Below are 19,904 nucleotides of genomic sequence, written 5' to 3'. Positions count from 1 at the left end.
GAGAAGAAGATTAACATTAAACAGGGATGAGAGGTGGGAGGGAAAGGGAGAGAGAAGGGAAATTGCATGGAAATGGAAGGAGACCCTCAGGGTTATACAAAATTACATACAAGAGGAAGTGAGATAAAAGGGAAAAAAAAACAAGGGGGAGAAATGAATTACAGTAGAGAGAGTAGAGAAAGAAGAGGGGAGGGGAGGGGAGGGGAGGGGGGATAGTAGAGGATAGGAAAGGCAACAGAATACAACAGACACTAGTATGGCAATATGTAAATCAGTGGATGTGTAACCGATGTGATTCTGCAATCTGTATACGGGGTAAAAATGGGAGTTCATAACCCACTTGAATCAAAGTGTGAAATATGATATGTCAAGAACTATGTAATGTTTTCAACAACCAACAATAAAAATTTTAAAAAAAAGAAATCGATGATAAAATAAAAAACAAAAGCTACTCCAACATGTGGAGACTAAATAATACATTATTGAATAATGAATGGATAGCAGAAGAAATCAGGAATGAAATAAAAAAATACTTAGAGGTAAATGAGAATAGTGGTAGTTTGAATTCTTCTTTTCCTATTTGTATGCCTTTAATTTCTTTCATCTAATTGCTCTGGCTAGAGTTTCCAGGACTACGTTGAATAGAAGTGGTGAAAGAGTGCATTCTTGTCTATTTCAGTTTCTAGAGGGAATGTTTTCAATTTTTTTCCATTTAGAATGATTTTGGCCTTGTGTTTAGCATGGATAGCTTTTACAATGTTGAGGTATGTTTCTACCATCTCTAGTTTTTCAAGAGTTCTGTTTTTGTCATGATACATTTAAATGCTTCATAGACATCCAGAGATGGAAGTAAACCAATAGATGCAGAAAAAGCATTTGACAAAATATAGCACCCCTTCATGTTCAAAAAACTGGATACAAATAGGAAAAGGAGAACTCAAACTATCACTATTTGCCAATGACATGATTCTATATTTAGAAGAGCCAAAGAATTCTACCAGAAAACTTCTAGAATTCGTGAATGAATTCAGGAAAGAAGCAAGATATAAAATCAACTCTCATAAATCAAATGCATTTCTATACATAAGTGATGAATCCACTGCAAAAGAAATTAAGAAAACTACCTCATTCACAGTAGCCTGAAAAAAAAGTAAAATATTTGGGAATCAGTCTAATAAAAGAGGTGCAAGACCTCTACATTGAAAACTACAGGAAAGAAATTGAAGAAGATCCTGGAAGCTAGAAAAATCTCTCATGCTTTTAGATAGGCAAAATAGACATTTTAAAATGGCCATACTACCAAAAGCGCCAAACAGATTTAATGTGATTCCTATTAAAATCCCAATGACATTCTTCATAGAAATAGAAAAAGCAATCATAAAATTCATTTGGAAAAGTAAGAGGCCCAGAACAGACAAAGCAATCCTTAGCAAGATGAGTGAAGCAGGAGGCATCATAATACCAGATCTTGAACTGTACTACAGAGCCAGAGTAACAAAAATGGCATGGTATTGGCACCAAAAGAGACACATAGACCAATGGAACAGAATAGATGACACAGAGACAAAACCACATAAACACAGTATCTCATTCTAGACAAAGGTACCATAAGCATACATTGGAGAAGATAGTCTCTTCAACAAACATTGCTAGGAAAACTTGAAATCCATAAGTAGCAAAATGAAATTAAACCCCCATCTCTCACCCTCCACAAAATCAAACACAAAGTGGATCAAAAACTTAGGCAGAGAACTAAGAGAACAGAGACCCTGTGCCTAATAGAAGAAAAAGTAAGTGGGGCTGGGGTTGTGGCTCAGCGGTAGAGCGCTCACTTAGCATGTGTGAGGACCTGGGTTCAATCCTCAGCATCACATAAAAATAAGTAAAATAAAGGTATTGTGTTCAACTACAACTAAAAAATAAATATTTTTTTAAAATAGAGGGAAAAGTAGGACCAAATCTTCACCATATTGGCTTAGGAACTGACTTTCTTAACAACTCTTAAAACGCAAGAAATAAAATCAAGAATCAATAAATGGGATGGAACCCAACTAAAAAGCTTCTTCTCAGCAAAGAAAATAATCAATAAGGAGAACAGAGAACCCTCAGAATGGGAGCAAATCTTTACCACATGTACCTCAGATACAGCATTAATCTTCAGGATATGTAAAGAACTCAAAAAACTCAACACCAAAAATGGGCTTCCTTCCTAAAAAGACTTCACAGAAGAAGAAATATGAATGGTCAAACATTTTAAAATGTTCAACATCTCTAGCAATTAGAAAAATGCAAATCAAAACTATTCTAAGATTTCATCTCATCCCAGCCAGAATGGCAATTATCAAGAATACAAGCAACAATAAATATTGGTGAGAATGTGGGGAAAAGGATCACTCATACATCAATGGTGGGACTGCAAATTGGTATAAGGAATCTAGAAAGCAGTATGGAGATTCCTCAGAAAACTTGGAATGGAACCATCATTTGACTCAGCTATCCCACTCCTTGGTTTATACGCAAAATACATTCTAAATCAGCATACTACAGAGATACAACCTCATCAATGTTTACAGCAGTTCAATTCACAATACCTAAATTATGGAACCAACTTAAGTGCCCTACAACAGAAGAATGAATAAAGAAAACATGGTATATATACTCAATGTAATATTACTCAGCCATAAAAGAGAATGAAATTATAACATTTGCTGGTAAATAAATGGCTATCATGCTATGTAAAATAACCCAATCCCAAAAAATCAAAAGCAGAATGTTCTCTTTGATATGTAGATGCTAACAAGGGAAGAAAGATTAGCAGTTCATTGGACTGGACAAAGTGGGAAGGGAAGAAAGATGGCAACAGGAAAGACAAAAGGATGAATTGGACATATCTTTCCTATCTTTGTATATACACGACCCATACAACTGCACATTAAGTACAACCACAATAATGGTGGGATCCTAATTAGACCATGTTATACTTATTCTATGTATGTATAATATTTCAAAATCACTGTCATGTTAAAAAAAAAAAAGAACTGCTTCTTGTTAGGTTGCAAGCAATTTTCAAGTACAAATAGGAAAGACAAAAGCATAACTTAAAACATCAATGCCTCTCATATAGAGTAACACATATAAATAAATAAAATCTGTTCTCTTCTAGAGAATTTAAACAAATAATAGAAATTCAAGGATCTTAAAAGTAATCTAATATATTCATCATCTAATACTTAAGTTCTATACTTCTAGAATATCAGAATTAGAAATAGCACAACTTTATAACCCCTAATTAATGGATCTAGACAGTGATCATCAATGGCTTACTAACATCAGAAAAATAGTTACCATGGAAACATATACACCACCACCTATTATAGATCCTTAGCCAGCCCTTCCCCCAGAAAAATCAAATTTAAACCTACCAAGTTTCTATATTCAACAACCAATCAGAAACTAATTCAGGATATAGAGGAATATGCTAATAATATAATGATACTATAAAGATACAATCAACAATGTCCAGACTATGGGGTTTGTATAGGGCCAGTTCATTCAATGGAGAAATTGCAAGAAAACATAAACAGAAATAGAAGAACCGATGCTTTAAAAAACAAACAAACAAAAAAAAACACCTTAAGAATGCATCAACTAATCACAATATGTGGATCTTTTTTTGGATCCTGATTCAAACCATAAAACAAAATATTTATAGATCAACAGAGAAATAAGAGCACTGAATACAAAAATGTGAACCTTTTAAGATATGATCATGAGAGCTGGGGCTGTAGCCCAGTGGCAGAGTACTTGCCTAGCATGCATGAGGCACTGAGTTCCATCCTTAGCCCACCATAAAAATAAACAAATAAAATAAAGGCATGTTATCCATCTACAACTACAAAGTAATTAAAAAAAAAAGATACAATCACAGTACTGGGACTATATTAAAAAACTTTTAGAGATATAAACTAAAATATTTATAGGTAAAATTATATGATGATTATGATTAGGTCACATTAAATAGAGAAAAAAAAGGGAGATTATCTACAAATTGGTTGATTATTGAAGAGGACTGATGGGTACATGGAGATTAGTATACTATTCTCTATTTTTACTCTTATATTATTATATTGCTATAATATTATTATACTAGTATACTACTATACTATTAACTATACTATTCTATTTTTGTGTTTGTAATTTTTCCATAAATTTTTTTTAAAAATTTCATCTTTTTGTTTCTTCCTGATCTCTTTTGCTGATTCCTCTTCTTAAACTAGACACTTGAATGTTCATATTCAACAGATATGTACCTGCTGATCTCTTTCTTTTTTCATTCTTCAAGTTCTTTTGGTTAATCTTAGCTATATTCTTTCCTCAAACCAGTTATTTTAAGAAATTAAACAAGACCTTAGAAGATAGAAAGATCTCTTGGATAGGCAGAATTAATATTGTCAAAATGATCATACTACCAAAAGCACTATACAGATTTGATGCAAATCCAATCAAATTCCCAATGACATTCTTTATAGAAATAGAAAAAGCAATCATAAAATCCATCTGGAAAAATAAGAGACCCAGAATGGCCAAAGCAATCCTTAGCAAGAAAAGTGAAGCAGGCAGCATCACAACACCAGACCTTGAACTATATACTACAGAGCAATAGTAACAAATCAGCATGGTATTGGCACCAAAATAGACATGTAGACCAATGGTACAGAATTTAGGACACAGAGACTAACCCACATAAATACAGTTATCTCAGACTAGACAAAGGTGTCAAAAACATATATTGGAGAAAAAATAGCCTCTTCAACAAATGGTGCTGGGAAAACTGGAAATCCATATGCAGCAAAATGAAATTAATTAATTAATTAATTAATTAATTCCCTCCACCCTGTACAAAACTCAACTCAAAGTGGATCAAGGACCTAGGAATTAGACCAGAGATCCTGCATCTAAATAGATGAATTGTGAATAAATTGCAGACAAGGACAATGGCCTTTGCATTTTTACAGTACCAACAACATATTTCATGATTCTTTATTCAGTTAAAAACAATGACAACCAATTTGTGTGAATAAAGAACATAGCTGAGTGTGGTGGCGGAGGTCTATAATTCCAGCAGCTCCGGAGGCTGAGGCAGGAGGATCACAAGTTCAAAGCCAGATTCAGCAAAATCAAGTTAACTCAGTCAGTTCCTGTCTCCAAATAAAATACAAAGTAGGGCTGGGGATATGGTTTAGTGACCATGTTCCCCTGAGCTCAATCCCTAGTTAACCCCCACCCCCAACAAAAAAAGGACAGAAATAGAATGTCTGAATTAAATGAATAGTATAGGTCATTAGGACATAAATAAAGCAATTACAGTATATCACAAAATTAACCATCTGCCATTTTTATTACTTCTATTCAAGAGAAAAACAGAGATAGAGATTAGAATTTTTGTAGACAGCCTAAGAGTTATAAATATAAGGCCTTACGATTGGGAGATATATGAGTTATCTTTGTTCACTGGGATACACGTTCTGAGAATGAGTGGAAGGATTTAATACATCAGAGAAGATTAGCATGCCACTCTGTCTCAGAAAGCAATTTGTCCCAAAGTCTAATGGAACGTTGCTCCTGACCACTCCTTTCTTCTTGCTTCAACTATTGTCCATTTCCTGGTGACTTATAATCTAAAAATCCTGTTCAAAAGTTTCTCATGAGTTTCAGGTCCATTCAATAAACTATTATCAGATGTTTCTTCATTAAGTATTTCAAATTCTACTTAGCTAAAAGTGAACTCACTATCTTCGCTACAAAATCTGCTAGCAGTGCCACCATCTTCTTAGTATTAATATCAGAAATTTGGGAGACATCATAGACTCTCTTCTTCACACCCCCAACTTTTAACTAATCACAAATTCAGAGAATACATAAATCTTTAATTGTAAACTATTCACAAATATAAATATAAATAAACTGTGTGGTGATAGGAAACTATTAATACAATAGAAAAATATAATTTACTAAGTGCTAAATGGAAAAATACATTAAGGTCAGTCAGGTTTTAGAATTAATGAAAAGCATTTTTATTACCTTTCCCAGTTATAGAGATTAATATTGATCTGAATTGCTTGATAAATAAGGCCAGCTTGAAGAAGTATTATTTCAGCCTCCTGTATGTTTCCACTAAACATTAGTATGTGAGCCATTTTTGATTCTTTAGAGGGAAGATCTTTTATTGAATTGATGTATTGAACCTTATCAATCTAAAACAAAAGAAAAACATTTGAAGTGAAAAACAATAGAAATATGACAAATTATGGTGAGAAAAATTACACATTATATATGTAAACATTATTTACTTACCTCACCAATTGCTGCATAGGCTATTTCTGCAGTAGTCATGTCTCGATTAGCAACTGCCATAGCAGCTAGGCAAGCCCACATGGTTTGCTCCTAAAGTAAAACATAAGAATTACCTCAACTACATGGCTGAACTGTCTTAAAACAAATTCCTAGTAAAATAATAATTAAAGCAGTTAATTTAAAAAATTAAATTATGGAACATGGCAATGAAAAAAACTAAAAAAATAATGTGAGGATTTCATCGTGGTTACTTTGTTAAAAATACATTAATAACAGAGAATTTTCAAGTAAAATTTTCTAAATACTTTTCTAGTTATCAAGGATTTATTTATTTGCTTATTTATTTTTGTGATACTGGGAACTAGATCCAAGGTCTGGCACATGGTAGGCAACTGTTCTACCACTGAGTTACACTCAGCCCAAGGTTGTTATTTTGTTTTGTTTTGTTTTTAATTTGAAATAATTTAAGGGCATAAGCCCTCCCGTCTCTTTAATGAGGGACCAGAAATTATAAATTACAGGGAAGCAGAGGAACATAATTGTGTGATGTTCTCAAACAATACTATAGTGACAAACAGCTACTACCAATTCATTATAAGGAAAAGCATCTGTTATTTTACAAAGTGTATTCTGAGGGATGTTAACTGATATTCAATAAAAGAGATCTATGATCAAACATTTTTGGAAAATACTGAATTCAAATAATTTGAGAAATGCGAAATGCTGATCTAAAGAAGAGATTCTTAATCTTAGTTATACAAAAGAACCATTAGAGGAACTTAAAAAATATGCCTAATCCTCAACCCAGACTTAATGAATTAAAATCTCTGTGGGGTAGAATTTAGGAAACTTTTATAAAAAGTTCCACAGAAGATTTTTATATATGCTAGTATTTACAAACTACTGATCTAATTATAGCTTCTTCAAAGAATAAATCACACAGCAATTCCTCTGAATTGCTCATGTTCATTTATAAAGCAAAAGACATGATCCTATTTATAAAATTTTTACTCCTTAGTTTTATCATTACTCATCATGCAAAAAGGTAAACCCATTCACAATATATACATAACTATGTATCTGAAATGTAAAGTACCTTAACAAAGCGACAAAGTCTTACAGCATCCTCCCATTTTGAACTGCTTACATATTCATGGAGAATAGCAGGATATGGTGATATGCTGATGTGTACCAGGGAGCCATCAGCTCTTCTTATAGTTACCTGATTTCCAACAAAACTCACAATATGAGGATTTTTATTAAATTCACTGTTAAAAAATAACAAAAGGCAATTTAAGGTCACATTCTGAGCAAAATTTTCATAGTAATAAATTTGAGAAGTAGACCCCTGACACGCATAGGGAGTTTTCAAACTCTAAAATGTTCCCTCCAAAGTTATATATGTATTCAAATAAATATTTGAATCTAACTTGCTATATGCACATATTTGAAGAAATATATACTTTCAATCTAAAGTGACAAAAGTTCTTATGTAGTTGAAGCTATTCTTAAAAGCATCTAAAGTGACCTTTTGCTAGTTTGGACCTTGTGTTCCCTCAAGGTCCATGTGGTTAAAGGCTTGCTCCCAAGGGTGATGCTCTGAGGAAGTGATGGGGCCTAGTAGGAGGTCTTTAGGTCATTTGGGAGAATGCCCCTCAAGGGACAGTGGGACCCTAGCCCCTTTCTCTATGTCTATTTCACTTTTGAGACATAAGTGGGTGGTTCTGCTCCACCATATGCTCCTACCATGATGTGTTACCTCACCACAGGTCTAAAAGCAACAGGGCCAACCAATCATGGTCTGAAACTAAACCAAAATAAGCCTTTTCTCTTTATAAGTTGATTATATCAGATATTTGTTACAGTGATAGAAAGTTAACACATATTTTTTCCATCTTAAGATAAATCATGTAAATGATTAAATAACTAAACTTTTGTTTTTAGAAGTAAAAGAGGTAAACTAATAAAAATTAAGCTGAATTCCAAGATTATATATTAGTTTCTAATAATAAAAAGGTAAACTTTAAATAAGTAACTAACTTCCTTAATTTAAAAATTAAGTGGTTTTATTTTGCTATCCCTCTGATTTTCCTATGGCCATCAACTCAAATATTAAAAATGAACTCAAATTCTAGGCATGTAGTCAGTGGTAGAGCACTTGCTTAGCCTGTCTAAGGCCCTGGGTTTGATCCCCAGCACTGCAAAAACAAACAGACTCAGAACAGATTTGAAAACCAAGTTATGGTTTTCATAGAAGCCTTTTCTCAAACTTATATTTTCTCCAAGAGTTTTCCTATAATCTTTTTTTTTTTTTTTTTTTTTTTTTTTTTACTTTTAGTCTAAACCAAAAAATTCAATTTAAAAGACATATACATTCCTGAATGTCTTGAAGTCTATGATAATCTGTGTTTTGGGTAGTTATCACAAAGTTGTGCTTCACTGAAAAATCTTAACAGTGCCTGTATTAAAATCACTAAATCACATTGAAGAAAATTATCGAAGCTACCATTAAATACTACTAAGCTTGAAAATTATATTAAGAGGCAAATAAATAGTTCATATTATATATTCAATTCAATTCCATCACTTAGACCTCATTAAGCTAGTTTTAGCTGATCAATTTATTTGATTAAAATAAGATACCGTGTAGAATTGAAATCAGAGTGAATATATGACAGTCTATTATAGTTTCATTTACCACAACACAGATTTCTATGTAGTAAAATGTTACCTTGCATCTCTTTCATACAAAGTTTTAGGCAAAATGTCTCTGTCCACATAAACCGTATTGGGGTAATACCACACTGTGAATCGCGTATCTTGAAGTCCACAAAGGATATTGCATGTATCACACCATGCCAAAGTATGCACCATTGTTCCTTAATTTAACAAGAATATTAATGTTCTATTAGTTTTGATATATAAGTATCAAAAATACATCTTTAAAATCAGCTAACAAGATCCCATTTAACTTTTGGTAATGATGTCTCTACTTTCTGAATGTATGATGATAAAACATTCAAAATTCACATAAAAATTAATGAACATATTTGAATCTTCTACTTTAAGCCATTACATTTTTAATTTGTAGGTCTTTTTTTCAATGCCAATTTAGGTGCAGTAGTTAAAGACTTGATATTAAAATGGAGTGAAACAGCTAAGAAATGTGAGACCAAAACATTTTAAGATTCATTCAAGCAAGGAAAATGGTACATGACAGATAGAGTAGAGCTAAGAAAATAATTAAATATATAAAACATATTAAAATCTTACCAAGTTTGATAATTTGTTCTTCCTTCCCAAATCGTTTCACTGAAGTGATATAGAGATCTCTATTTTTATCAATGAATGCAATTTTTCTATCATTGGTAAGTCCTTTTTGATCCAGAGCAATTTCCAAGATTTCATTCTAAAATTTTAAAAAATATATAAATGTTGGACTAGTTTTAGTTGCAAGACCATTTTGATCATTTAATCATAATATTTATTTAAAGATCAATTAAATGTCACGTATTTATAATGATAAAATGTCCCTTTTAAATAATTTTAAGTTGCTAATATATTAATAATTCAAAAGCTACACTAAAATTTAGCTTCTTTTCCTACAATCCAAGGCAAAGATAGCCTTTAAAACATAATAAAGTGTATATAGATATGCTGTACACTGAGAAACCTGCTGAATTATCCATAAAGGATCAGGTGAAAAAGGTGGGGCAAATGAGAGGTTTAGTTCAATGAACAAGCCCTTCTTACCAAAATGTATTCTAAGTTGGGCACGGTGGTGGCATGCAGCTCAGGAGGCTGAGACAGGAGATCACAAGTTCAAAGCCAGCCTCGGCAAAAGCGAGGCACTGAGCAACTCAATGAGACCCTGCCTCTAAATAAAATACAAAATAGGGCTGAGGGTGTGGCTCAGTGGTCAAGTGCCCCTGAATTCAATCCCTGGTCCCCCCTATCACAAAAAGAATGTATTCTAAGTATACTAGCTAATACCTATATCTTAAGAATTAGTTAAAAATAAAATTTGGACATATGTAGAAATATTTCATTCTTCCAGAGCCTTAGATTTTATAGATTTTTCATATTCATTTCCTGTGAAATAGGAAATCTTATATAGGTATTATTATAATACTTATTTTGCAAATCAGACCCATATTTGTTAAGCAATTTTGCTCAGAAAAATTTGGTACCAAACAGATCTGAAACTTAACAACTCAGCCTCCTGATTCCAAGACCATTGCTTTTCCAGAAATAAGAGTATTTCTGGCATCCTACATTAAGCTACCATATTGGCTAGTAAGATAAACTTTCTTATAACTTAGAAATGGTTTAGAATGGATTCATTTCAATTCAATCCAAAAGGGATTTCTGGGGGATCATAGAACATGGTCTGACTAGGTTGCCCAGGCTGGTCTTAAATTCCTGGCCTCAAGCAATCTTCCTGTGTTAGCTTCTCAAGTAGCTGGAACTACAGGTGCATGCCACAGTGTCCAGGGATTTATTTATTTATTATTTATTTATTTATTGCCTACTGTGTCTGAAGTTAGGAACTGTGAATTCAACAAGAATCATGATCATACCATCAAGTCATTGTATCTACGTGTACTGTAATTAACACCTTTTAAAACAAAACAAAATATACGTCTATCCAAATTGATAGGTCATATTCAAATACATTTTTTGTTAAATGCAGCTCTTTTCTGGAATACCACAATTTATATTTTAAGGAAGTAAAGAATTTTGTTCTATGTATATTAAGACATGCATGAAATATACAGCTAGAAATTTTCAAAATGGAAACCTTTTAAAGAAATTGATTTTTGCCAGGTGTAGTGGCACATACCTCTAATCCTAGCAACTGACATAAGAGAATTGCAAGTTAAAGGCCAGCCACAGCAACTTAGCAAGACCCTCCCCAATTTAGTGAAACCCTGTTCTCAAAATAAAAAATAAAAAGGACTGGGGATGTAGCTCAGTTATAAAGCACCTACCATTTAGCAAGTGCAAGGCCCTAGGTTTAATCCCCAAGCATTAATCCCCATCAAAATTAAACATGGACAATAATAATAATAATACCTATGCACAAAGGGGAGGAGTCTACCTTTTCATTTAGCAGGACTTCCCCATCTTCTAGTTCTACTCTCTCTATTTCTATTCTATTCATCCTGAGTCATTCTTCGTAGTGGGAGATGACAGTAATTTTTTGTTCATTAGAACCTTCTACTTTGCCCTGTACTAATTAATATTCATTTAATAACACAAAGATTTGAGTTCTAGATTGGGTTGTTATTATTTGGGAAATTTATTTTTTAGATACTTATTTCTACTGAAAAGGAAAAATTTTCATCTTGATTTAAAATGACTTATAAAGGAGAGGTTGTAGGGAAACAGGCAATGCATATATTCCTAAGTGAGACTGATTCACTCTCTTTGGAAGATAACTTGACAACTCTCATTAAAATTACAAATGCTCATATCTTTCGGGCCAGAAACATTTCATGAATTAATGCCAGTTATACTAGAACTGTAGCAAGAAGAACTAGTACTGTAGCAAGATGATGTATAAGCAAAGTAACTCACCTTGGCAGTACTATAAAAGCAAAAGACTAGAGAGAACTTAAGTGTCCACCCTCTGGGCCCAGGTTAAATAAATTCTGATATATCCATAAAATGTACATTATATGGTAGAAGGAAAAAGGATTGGGAAAGCACAGTATGTATAGATACGGAAAAATCTCCAGAAATAGTGTGTTGTGTGAAAATAGCAAGGTGCCAAGCTATACACTACATTTTTGGTTAAGAGGAGGAAAAAGATCAAATATCAGTTTTGTTTGTACATACACTAAAAATTTATGAAAGTATATATGAGATTAATAACAGTGGTTACTTATTTGATAGGGAGTAACTGTATTCATGAGTAACAGGTATAATAGTAAAACTTTTTCATGTTTTTTGATTTCTGAACCACATCAGTGAATGTATCCATTATTCAGATTTAAAAACAGCACTTATAGAAAGAAGAATACAATTTAGAGTAACAGTTTTTTAGAAGTATAAAACAACTGAGTTAAAAGCATCTTAAGACCCAACACATCACTTGTTTGACACAGTAATATAATGAGCTCCTTTTTTTTAAGATTAAAAAAATGAAAAGCCAATAAAAAATTTTTATACTTCTTTATGGAGTAATTATAGTCTTAAAGAAAATGCTGTTTAAGGATAAATCAATGAAAAAACTGCAAGAGGTTTAAAATAAAAATTAGCTTTTATTTATTGCTAGGTCCTGAAAGCTTAATCAGTATAAAATATGCTGTTAAAAAGCACTAAAAAACCTGGAAAATAGACATATCAGTCAGATCCTTTTATTCAATTAATTTTCATAATAGCTTCCTATTGCAGATTTTATCTGAGCCTAGTCTTTGTGACATTTTTAGGCAAAATATGTAAAATGCACACTGATTTTAAATATAAGACTAATTTCTGTTCTCCTCCTTGAAACTATTTTTAAAAGTAAACAAAAAGTAGTTATTTACATTAGAAATAGCTAATGTCCATTACCTTATGAGAAAGAAGCTTCCCATCACCTAGTGGTTTTCCAGTTGATGCCTCAAAAAGGAAGATTACTTGAAAAAAAAGGTATAACATTACATGGTGTTTTATATTAGCATTTTTATTGGTAAATTTTGGGAGAATTATCATAATCCTCATGAGAAATTATTTAACTCTCTGAAACTCTGAGTATCTATTGGCAAAGAAAAACAACCGCATCAAATTCCTTTTTATTAATGGGGTTACATTCCTTATGAAAACAGTGGAAATGAATATTCCTAAAACATACATTTATTTAAAACTGTTATTTATCTAAGGCATCAATGCCTCTCTATAGGCTCAACAATGGAAATTCAAATTTGTAATTCTGCTATCTCTGGTTTAGACCCATATATCATAGAATATCACATCCCACAAAGAAAAAATGTGTCAGGTGCTATGATGCCAGACAACATGTGCTGCTAATTTTCTGTCATTGTGGGTTCCTGGCTGGAAGCTTTAAAAACCCTTAAAATTTCCTGAGTGACAGGACTTTCTTTGTTATATCAATCAGAATCTTGGTGGGTACCTGGAAAACCTCAGGACAGGGCTGATAATCAAAAGCACCAAGCATGTGATTTGAAGGATGGAACTTTTATGTTTCTGACCTCTGGAGATAGGAATAAGACTGAAGATTATAGCATTCTGAGATAGGGGCAAAAGACAAGTAGTCAGCTAGATAATAAATGATCTTAGAAAAATGAGGGTTGGCTATCAAAGAAAAGGAAATGGGTTGCTAACAGCTAACTTTCCCCTTCTCTGCCCCATGGGTTGCTAACACCTCTGGGAATGCACAAGTGATTACCCCTGTGCTCCTGCTCCTTAAGCTGGGATTAAAACAGGGATTCTGGGATTTATAAATGAGACAAGACCATCCCCTCCCCCAAATTCTCAGCTATGGACCCCCTTCTCTGCTGTCTCTGTACCTGCCTCTTTCTTAAATAAGACTTGCTTTCTATGTTTGCTTGGGTGTTTCTCGGGTGTTTAATCTTCAACACCTGGGGATAAGGACCCGTTCCTGATTTCCAAGTTCTCGATCTCCAATTCCAACCTTTCTATGATGTTCTGAAGAAGCCTGAAACAAATGCTGCCTCTATTCCCTTTTCTGTTTCACCAAAGTTTCTCCTACTCTCAAACATGACAGTGGTTTTGAGATACATATAATAATATATATAAAGCATATTTAATTCAAGAAGACCATATTTTTAATAAATTATTAGCTTGTAGAACGCCATAGGATGTTAAGTTTGAGGTTGGTTACTGGCTATATTCACAGAGAAAATCCCATTACAATATTTAGTTATATTCTAAGATTGTCAATTATGTTGAGAAAAATGAAAAAAATACTATAGCAGAGATCTTAATTAAACACATAAAGAAAAATTAGAAAAAAATTGTCTTCCATTTTAAAAAGTACTTTGGGCTTGGCTAAAGCCAATTATTTTCATAGCTATACAAATGAATAATGTTTTTAAAAAGCCTTCTATCCTTTTTCTAACTGTACATATTATATAGAGCTAGGTACATGTGGATGAACTCATCTACTTTTTCCCTCAACAGTAAGTAGATCTGATCTATGGGAGGTTAGACCTGTGTTTCAATGTTCACATATAACAGAAACTGGCAGAGGGAACAACTAAGGAGCTGGGAGCTAAGAGTTGCTTCTAGACATAAACAACTGCTCCCTAATTTCCACTCCCACACACCCAGACATCTTTCTAATAATTACCCACACTAATATCAAAGCATATCTCTGCAAGGTAGATGGGGGGAAAGAAGGAAGGTAAAAGCAGTAATTCTAGTACTTAATCACTCAAAGAGACATTCAAAGTTACCAACATCTACTTATTGAGCACTTATTACAATGTAGAGTACTATACTTGACCCAAGAAACCTAACTATAAAGGAGCTCTCAAATTAAGAAGAAACCATTGATATCACATGTAGATGGCTCCCTCTACACGTTAAAGATGCCAGGTACTTCAATTATGTTTACTATTATTAGAATAGTAAACATAATATTACTTAGCCAAAATAGGAAAATATTTTCCCTCTCAATTTTCTAACTTTTTTTTTTAATTTATTTTTTAGCTGTAGTTGGACACAATACTTTTATTTCGTTTACCTGTTTTTATGTGGTGCTGAGAATCGAACCCAGGGCCTCACACGTGCTAAGCAAGCACATTACTGCTGAGCCACAACCCCAGGCCTTCCCTCTCATTTTATTCATGTTCTACAATAATTTTATTTTAGTCTTTGTGATTTTCTGTTTACAGCAAAATAGAACTAACTGCATAACTAAAATAGTTATAGCTTAATAGTCAATAGCTTAACAATCAAACTTTATATAAATAATTATTGGCATATAAATATATATATATTTCTGGAAATGTTCATAATTCCTCTAGCTCTAAAATTTTATGAATTATCAGAAGAATAAAGACTAATGAAATACAAGCTAAGTGCAATAGTGCACACCTGTAATTCCAGAAACTCAGGTGACTGATGCAGGAGGACAGCAAGTTGGAGGCCAATTTCAACAATTTAGTTAGACTCTGCATCAAAATAAAATTTAAATTACAAAGGACTTGGGATGTAGATAAGCAGTAGTGTGCTTGACGAGCATGTATAAGGCCCTGGGTTTGATCACCAGTATTGAAAAAAAAATAGTAGTAGTAAAACATGTTTTGTATGTAAATTGATTATAGAAAAAACAAGCTTATATTCAGTTGGAAATACACATACTTTATTAAAAGTTTTTAGTCAGAAATGAAGTTGTTTAAAAACAAATCAACTACCAAATGTCCTCTTTCAAAGAAAGCCTAAATAGCCAGAATTACTCTATTTTAGAGTATGAGAGGTGATACTACCTGAAAATACTGAAAATTAAAAAGTGGGATAGTTTCCTAGCTCCTTAGTTTCATCTTCCATGGCCGGAACTAAACACTCAAGTTAGATTTTTTTAGTAAAGTGTTAACAGTAACAGACAATGTTTTACAACATGCATTAAAAAAGAGAAACGGCTATTTAATAGTTGTATACTAGGATTTAGAGATTATTCACCCTCCTGGTTTTCCTCTTATCTCACTAGCTCCTCTTTCTCTTACTTGTCTTTAATATCAATGTGCTCAGTCAGTACTTGGTTTCTTTCTCTATATACACTTTTTCCCAGGTGATTTCATTCTGTGCCAAGGCTTTAAGCACTAGGAGTATACCAGTAACTTCTACATTTAAATCACTACACCCAACTTCTCTCCTGAGCCCTGTACTTATTTACCCTGTTGTTTACTTTTCATTTCTTTCTCTTTTTTATTTGTTCATATTAGTTATACATGATAGTAGAATGTATTTTGACATTTTATACATATATGAAATATAACTTCTCATTCTTATGTTTGTACATGATGTGGAATTACATTGGTAGTGTAATCATATGTGCAAATAGGATAGTAATGTCCAATTCATTCTACTATTTTTCCTATTCCCATTCTCCCTCCCTTCCCTTCATTCCCCTTTGTCTAATGCAAAGTACTTCTATTCTTCCCTACAACTAACCCCTTATTATGAGTTAGCATTCACGTATCAGAGAAGATATCCTGCCTTTGGTCTTTTGGGATTGGTTTATTTCACATAGCATGATAGTACTAGATCCATCCATTTACTGGAAAATGACATAATTTCATTCTTTTCTATGGCTTAGTAACATTCCATTGTGTATATATACTACATTTTCTTCATCCTTTCATCTGTTGAAGGGCACCTAGTTTGGTTCCATACCTTAGTGTTTGCATCACTGCTGATCATATGCTGATTTTAAGACCTTTGCGTATAAACCAAGGAGTGACATACCTGGGTCAAATGGTGGTTCCATTCCAAGTTTTCTAAAGAATCTCCATACCACTTTCAATGATGGTGGCACCAATTTGCAGTCCCACCAGCAATGTATGAGTATGCCTTCTTCTCCACATCCTCATCAACATTTATTGTTGCTTGTGTTCTTGATAATTGCCATTCTGACCACGGTGAGATTGTATTTGTATTCTAATTGCTAGAGATAATGAACATTTTTCCATATGTTTGTTGATCAATTGTATTTCTTCTTCTGTGAAGTGTCTGTTCAGTTCCTTAGTCCATTTATTGATTGTATTATTTGTTTTATTGGTGTTGAGTTTTTTGTTCTTTACATAACTTGGAGATTAATGCTCCATCTGAGGTACATGTGGTAAAGATTTGCTCCCATTCTGTAGGTTCTCTGTTCAGGTTGTTGATTGTTGCCTTTGCTGTAAAAAGGCTTTTTAGTTTTGATTCCATCCCATTTGTTAAATCTTAATTTTACTTCTTGCACTTTAGGAGTCTTGTTAAGGAAGTCAGTTCCTAAGTCAACATGTTGGAGAATTGGGCCTACTTTCTCTTCTATTAGGCCCAGGGTCTGTGTTCTAGTTCCTAAGTCTTTGATCCACTTGACTTAATTTTTGTGCAGGGTTAGAGATAGGGGTTTAATTTCATTTTGCTACATATGGATTTCCTGTGTTCCTAGCAATATTAGTTGAAGAAGCTATCTTTTCTCCAATGTATGCTTATGGTGCATTTGTCTAGAAAGACCTGACTATATTTATGTCGGTTTGTCTCTGTGTCATCTATTCTGCACCATTGGTCTATGTGTCAGCTTTGGTGCCAATATCACGCTGTTTTTCTTATTATAGCTGTGTAGTATAATTTAAGGTCTGGTATTGTGATGTCTCCTGTTTAACCTTTCTTGCTTTGGCTATTTTGGGCCTCTTACTTTTCCAAATGAATTTTATGATTGCTTTTTCTATTTCTATGAAGAACGTCATTGGAATTTTAATACATTAAATCTGTATAGCGCTTTTGGCAGTAAGGCCATTTCAAGAATGTTAATTCTGCCTATCTAAGAGCATGAGAGAACTTTCTAGCTTCTAAGATCTTCTTCAATTTCTTTCTTTAGTGTTTTATAGTTTTTATTGTAGAGGTCTCTCACCTCTTTTATTAGATTCCCAAATATTTTATTTTCTTTTTTAGGCTATTATGATTTGGGTAATTTTCCTAATTTCTCTTTTAGTAGATTCATCACTGATGTACAGGAATGCAAATGATGTATAGGAATGTTAGCTTTATTTTCTGCTACTTTGCTAAATTCATTTGTGAGTTCCAGAAGTTTTCTGGTAGAATTTTTTGGGTCTTCTAGATATAGAATCATGTCATTGGCAAATAGGGATAGTTTGAGTTCTTCTTTTCCTTTTTGTATCTCTTTAATTTCTTTTATCTGTCTGATTGCTCTGGCTAGAGTTTCCAGGACTGTGTTGAATAAAAGTGGTAAAAGAAGGCATTCTTGTCTTGTTCCAGTTTTTAGAGGGAATGTTTTCAATTTTTTCCCATTAGAATGATGTTGGCCTTGGGTTTAGCATAGATAGCTTTTACAATGTTGAAGAAAACTACTACCCCTAGTTTTTCTAGTATTTTGAACATTAAAGGTTTCTCTATTTTTGTCAAATGCTTTTTCTGCATTTATTGGTTTACTTCCATCTCTGCTTGATGTCTATGAAGCATTTAAACATATCATGACAAAAACAGAACTACTGATTTACAAACCCCTTCAAAACTTCCTCCCTGTTTTTTGTCTTCCATCTCACTTAACTAGGAAAAAAGCCTATAAGATAAAAAGGCTTACTTCCCCAGTTTCCTGTATGCTTATATCCTTACCATAGTCCAGTCTCTATGTGATCTGGTTCTTGCCTCTCTCTCTGTCCTCATCTCTTGCTACTCTTTCATGGTCATCCAATTACATGGCCTTCTGGCAATTCCTTTTAACATGCCAAGCATTCTCATCTCAGAATCTTTCCTATAGTCATTCCCCTTCCTCATTTCCAGAATGTCCCAATCCCTCACTTTACATTAGTTTGCTTCACAGCATGTGTAGATAGATAGTGTAGAAAATAAACAAACATATAATAAACTATCTGTTCCTTTTTATATCTTCAAAAAAAAAAAAAGTATTTGGCCCACAGTAAGAATTCTATAACATCTGCCAGATAATTGAATCTTTAATACAGTGATACCTTAATAAAATGGTTTCACAAATGCCAAATGTCATCTTTGATATAAGTAGAGCAACTAAGAATAGAATAGGGAGGAAGAACATGAGAAGAAGATCACCATTAAACAGGGTTGGGCGGGGGGAAGAGAGAGAGAAGGGAAATTGCATGGTAAAGGAAGGAGACCCTCATTGTTATACAAAATTACATATAAGAGGAAGTGAGGGGAAAGGGGAAAAAAAACAAGAGAGAGAAATGAATTACAGTAGATGGGGTAGAGAGGGAAGATGGGGGGGAGGGGGGATAGTAGAGGATAGGAAGGGCAGCAGAATACAACAGACACTAGTATGGCAGTATGTAAAAAAGTGGATGTGGAAACGATGTGAATCTGCAATATGTATACGGGGTAAAAATGGGAGTTCATAATCTGCTTGAATCAAATGTATGAAATATGATATGTCAAGAGCTTTGTAATGTTTTGAACAACTAATAATAAAAAAAATAATAAAATCAATTTAAAAAATTTAAAAAAAATTAAATAAAATGGTTTCATTGTACTATGAAATTCCAAATCACTTAACAAAGTTATTTATAAATACTAAACTGGCATAGGTTTTAATAGAAATTTTATTCATACCTTTCTTCCACTTTATTAACTTAGATTTTTTACTTTTTGATGCCAGGGATTAAACCCAGGGGTGATTAACCATTGAGTGATATAGTAAAAGTCCCCTTCTCCCCACTTTTTTTTTTTTTTTTTTTTTTTTTTAAATACACTTAAAATGTTTTCCACCGGCTCAGTTAGCAGAGTGCTTGCCTTGCATGCACAAGGCCCTGGGTTCAATCCCCAGCACCCCCCCGCAAAAAAAAAAAATATATATATATATATATATACACATACACACACAC

At 33.1% G+C, this 19,904-nt stretch overlaps 1 protein-coding gene across 1 annotated transcript in view; it reads right to left on the bottom strand.

Moving 5' to 3' along the window:
- Ift80 (intraflagellar transport 80) overlaps nt 1–19,904 on the bottom strand; it is a 137,948-nt gene that overhangs the window by 34,909 nt on the left and 83,135 nt on the right. The window contains exons 12-17 of the mRNA XM_048802863.1: nt 12,913–13,066; nt 9,628–9,763; nt 9,086–9,233; nt 7,451–7,622; nt 6,355–6,444; nt 6,082–6,254 (exon numbers count right to left, since the gene is read on the bottom strand). Of these exons, the coding sequence (XP_048658820.1) occupies nt 6,082–6,254; nt 6,355–6,444; nt 7,451–7,622; nt 9,086–9,233; nt 9,628–9,763; nt 12,913–13,066 (873 nt within the window). The remainder of the gene's footprint in view (nt 1–6,081; nt 6,255–6,354; nt 6,445–7,450; nt 7,623–9,085; nt 9,234–9,627; nt 9,764–12,912; nt 13,067–19,904) is intronic.

Source organism: Marmota marmota, unplaced genomic scaffold, assembly GCF_001458135.2.
Source record: "Marmota marmota marmota unplaced genomic scaffold, marMar, whole genome shotgun sequence".
NCBI lineage: Eukaryota > Metazoa > Chordata > Mammalia > Rodentia > Sciuridae > Marmota > Marmota marmota.
This window is presented reverse-complemented; position numbering and strand designations above follow the sequence as displayed.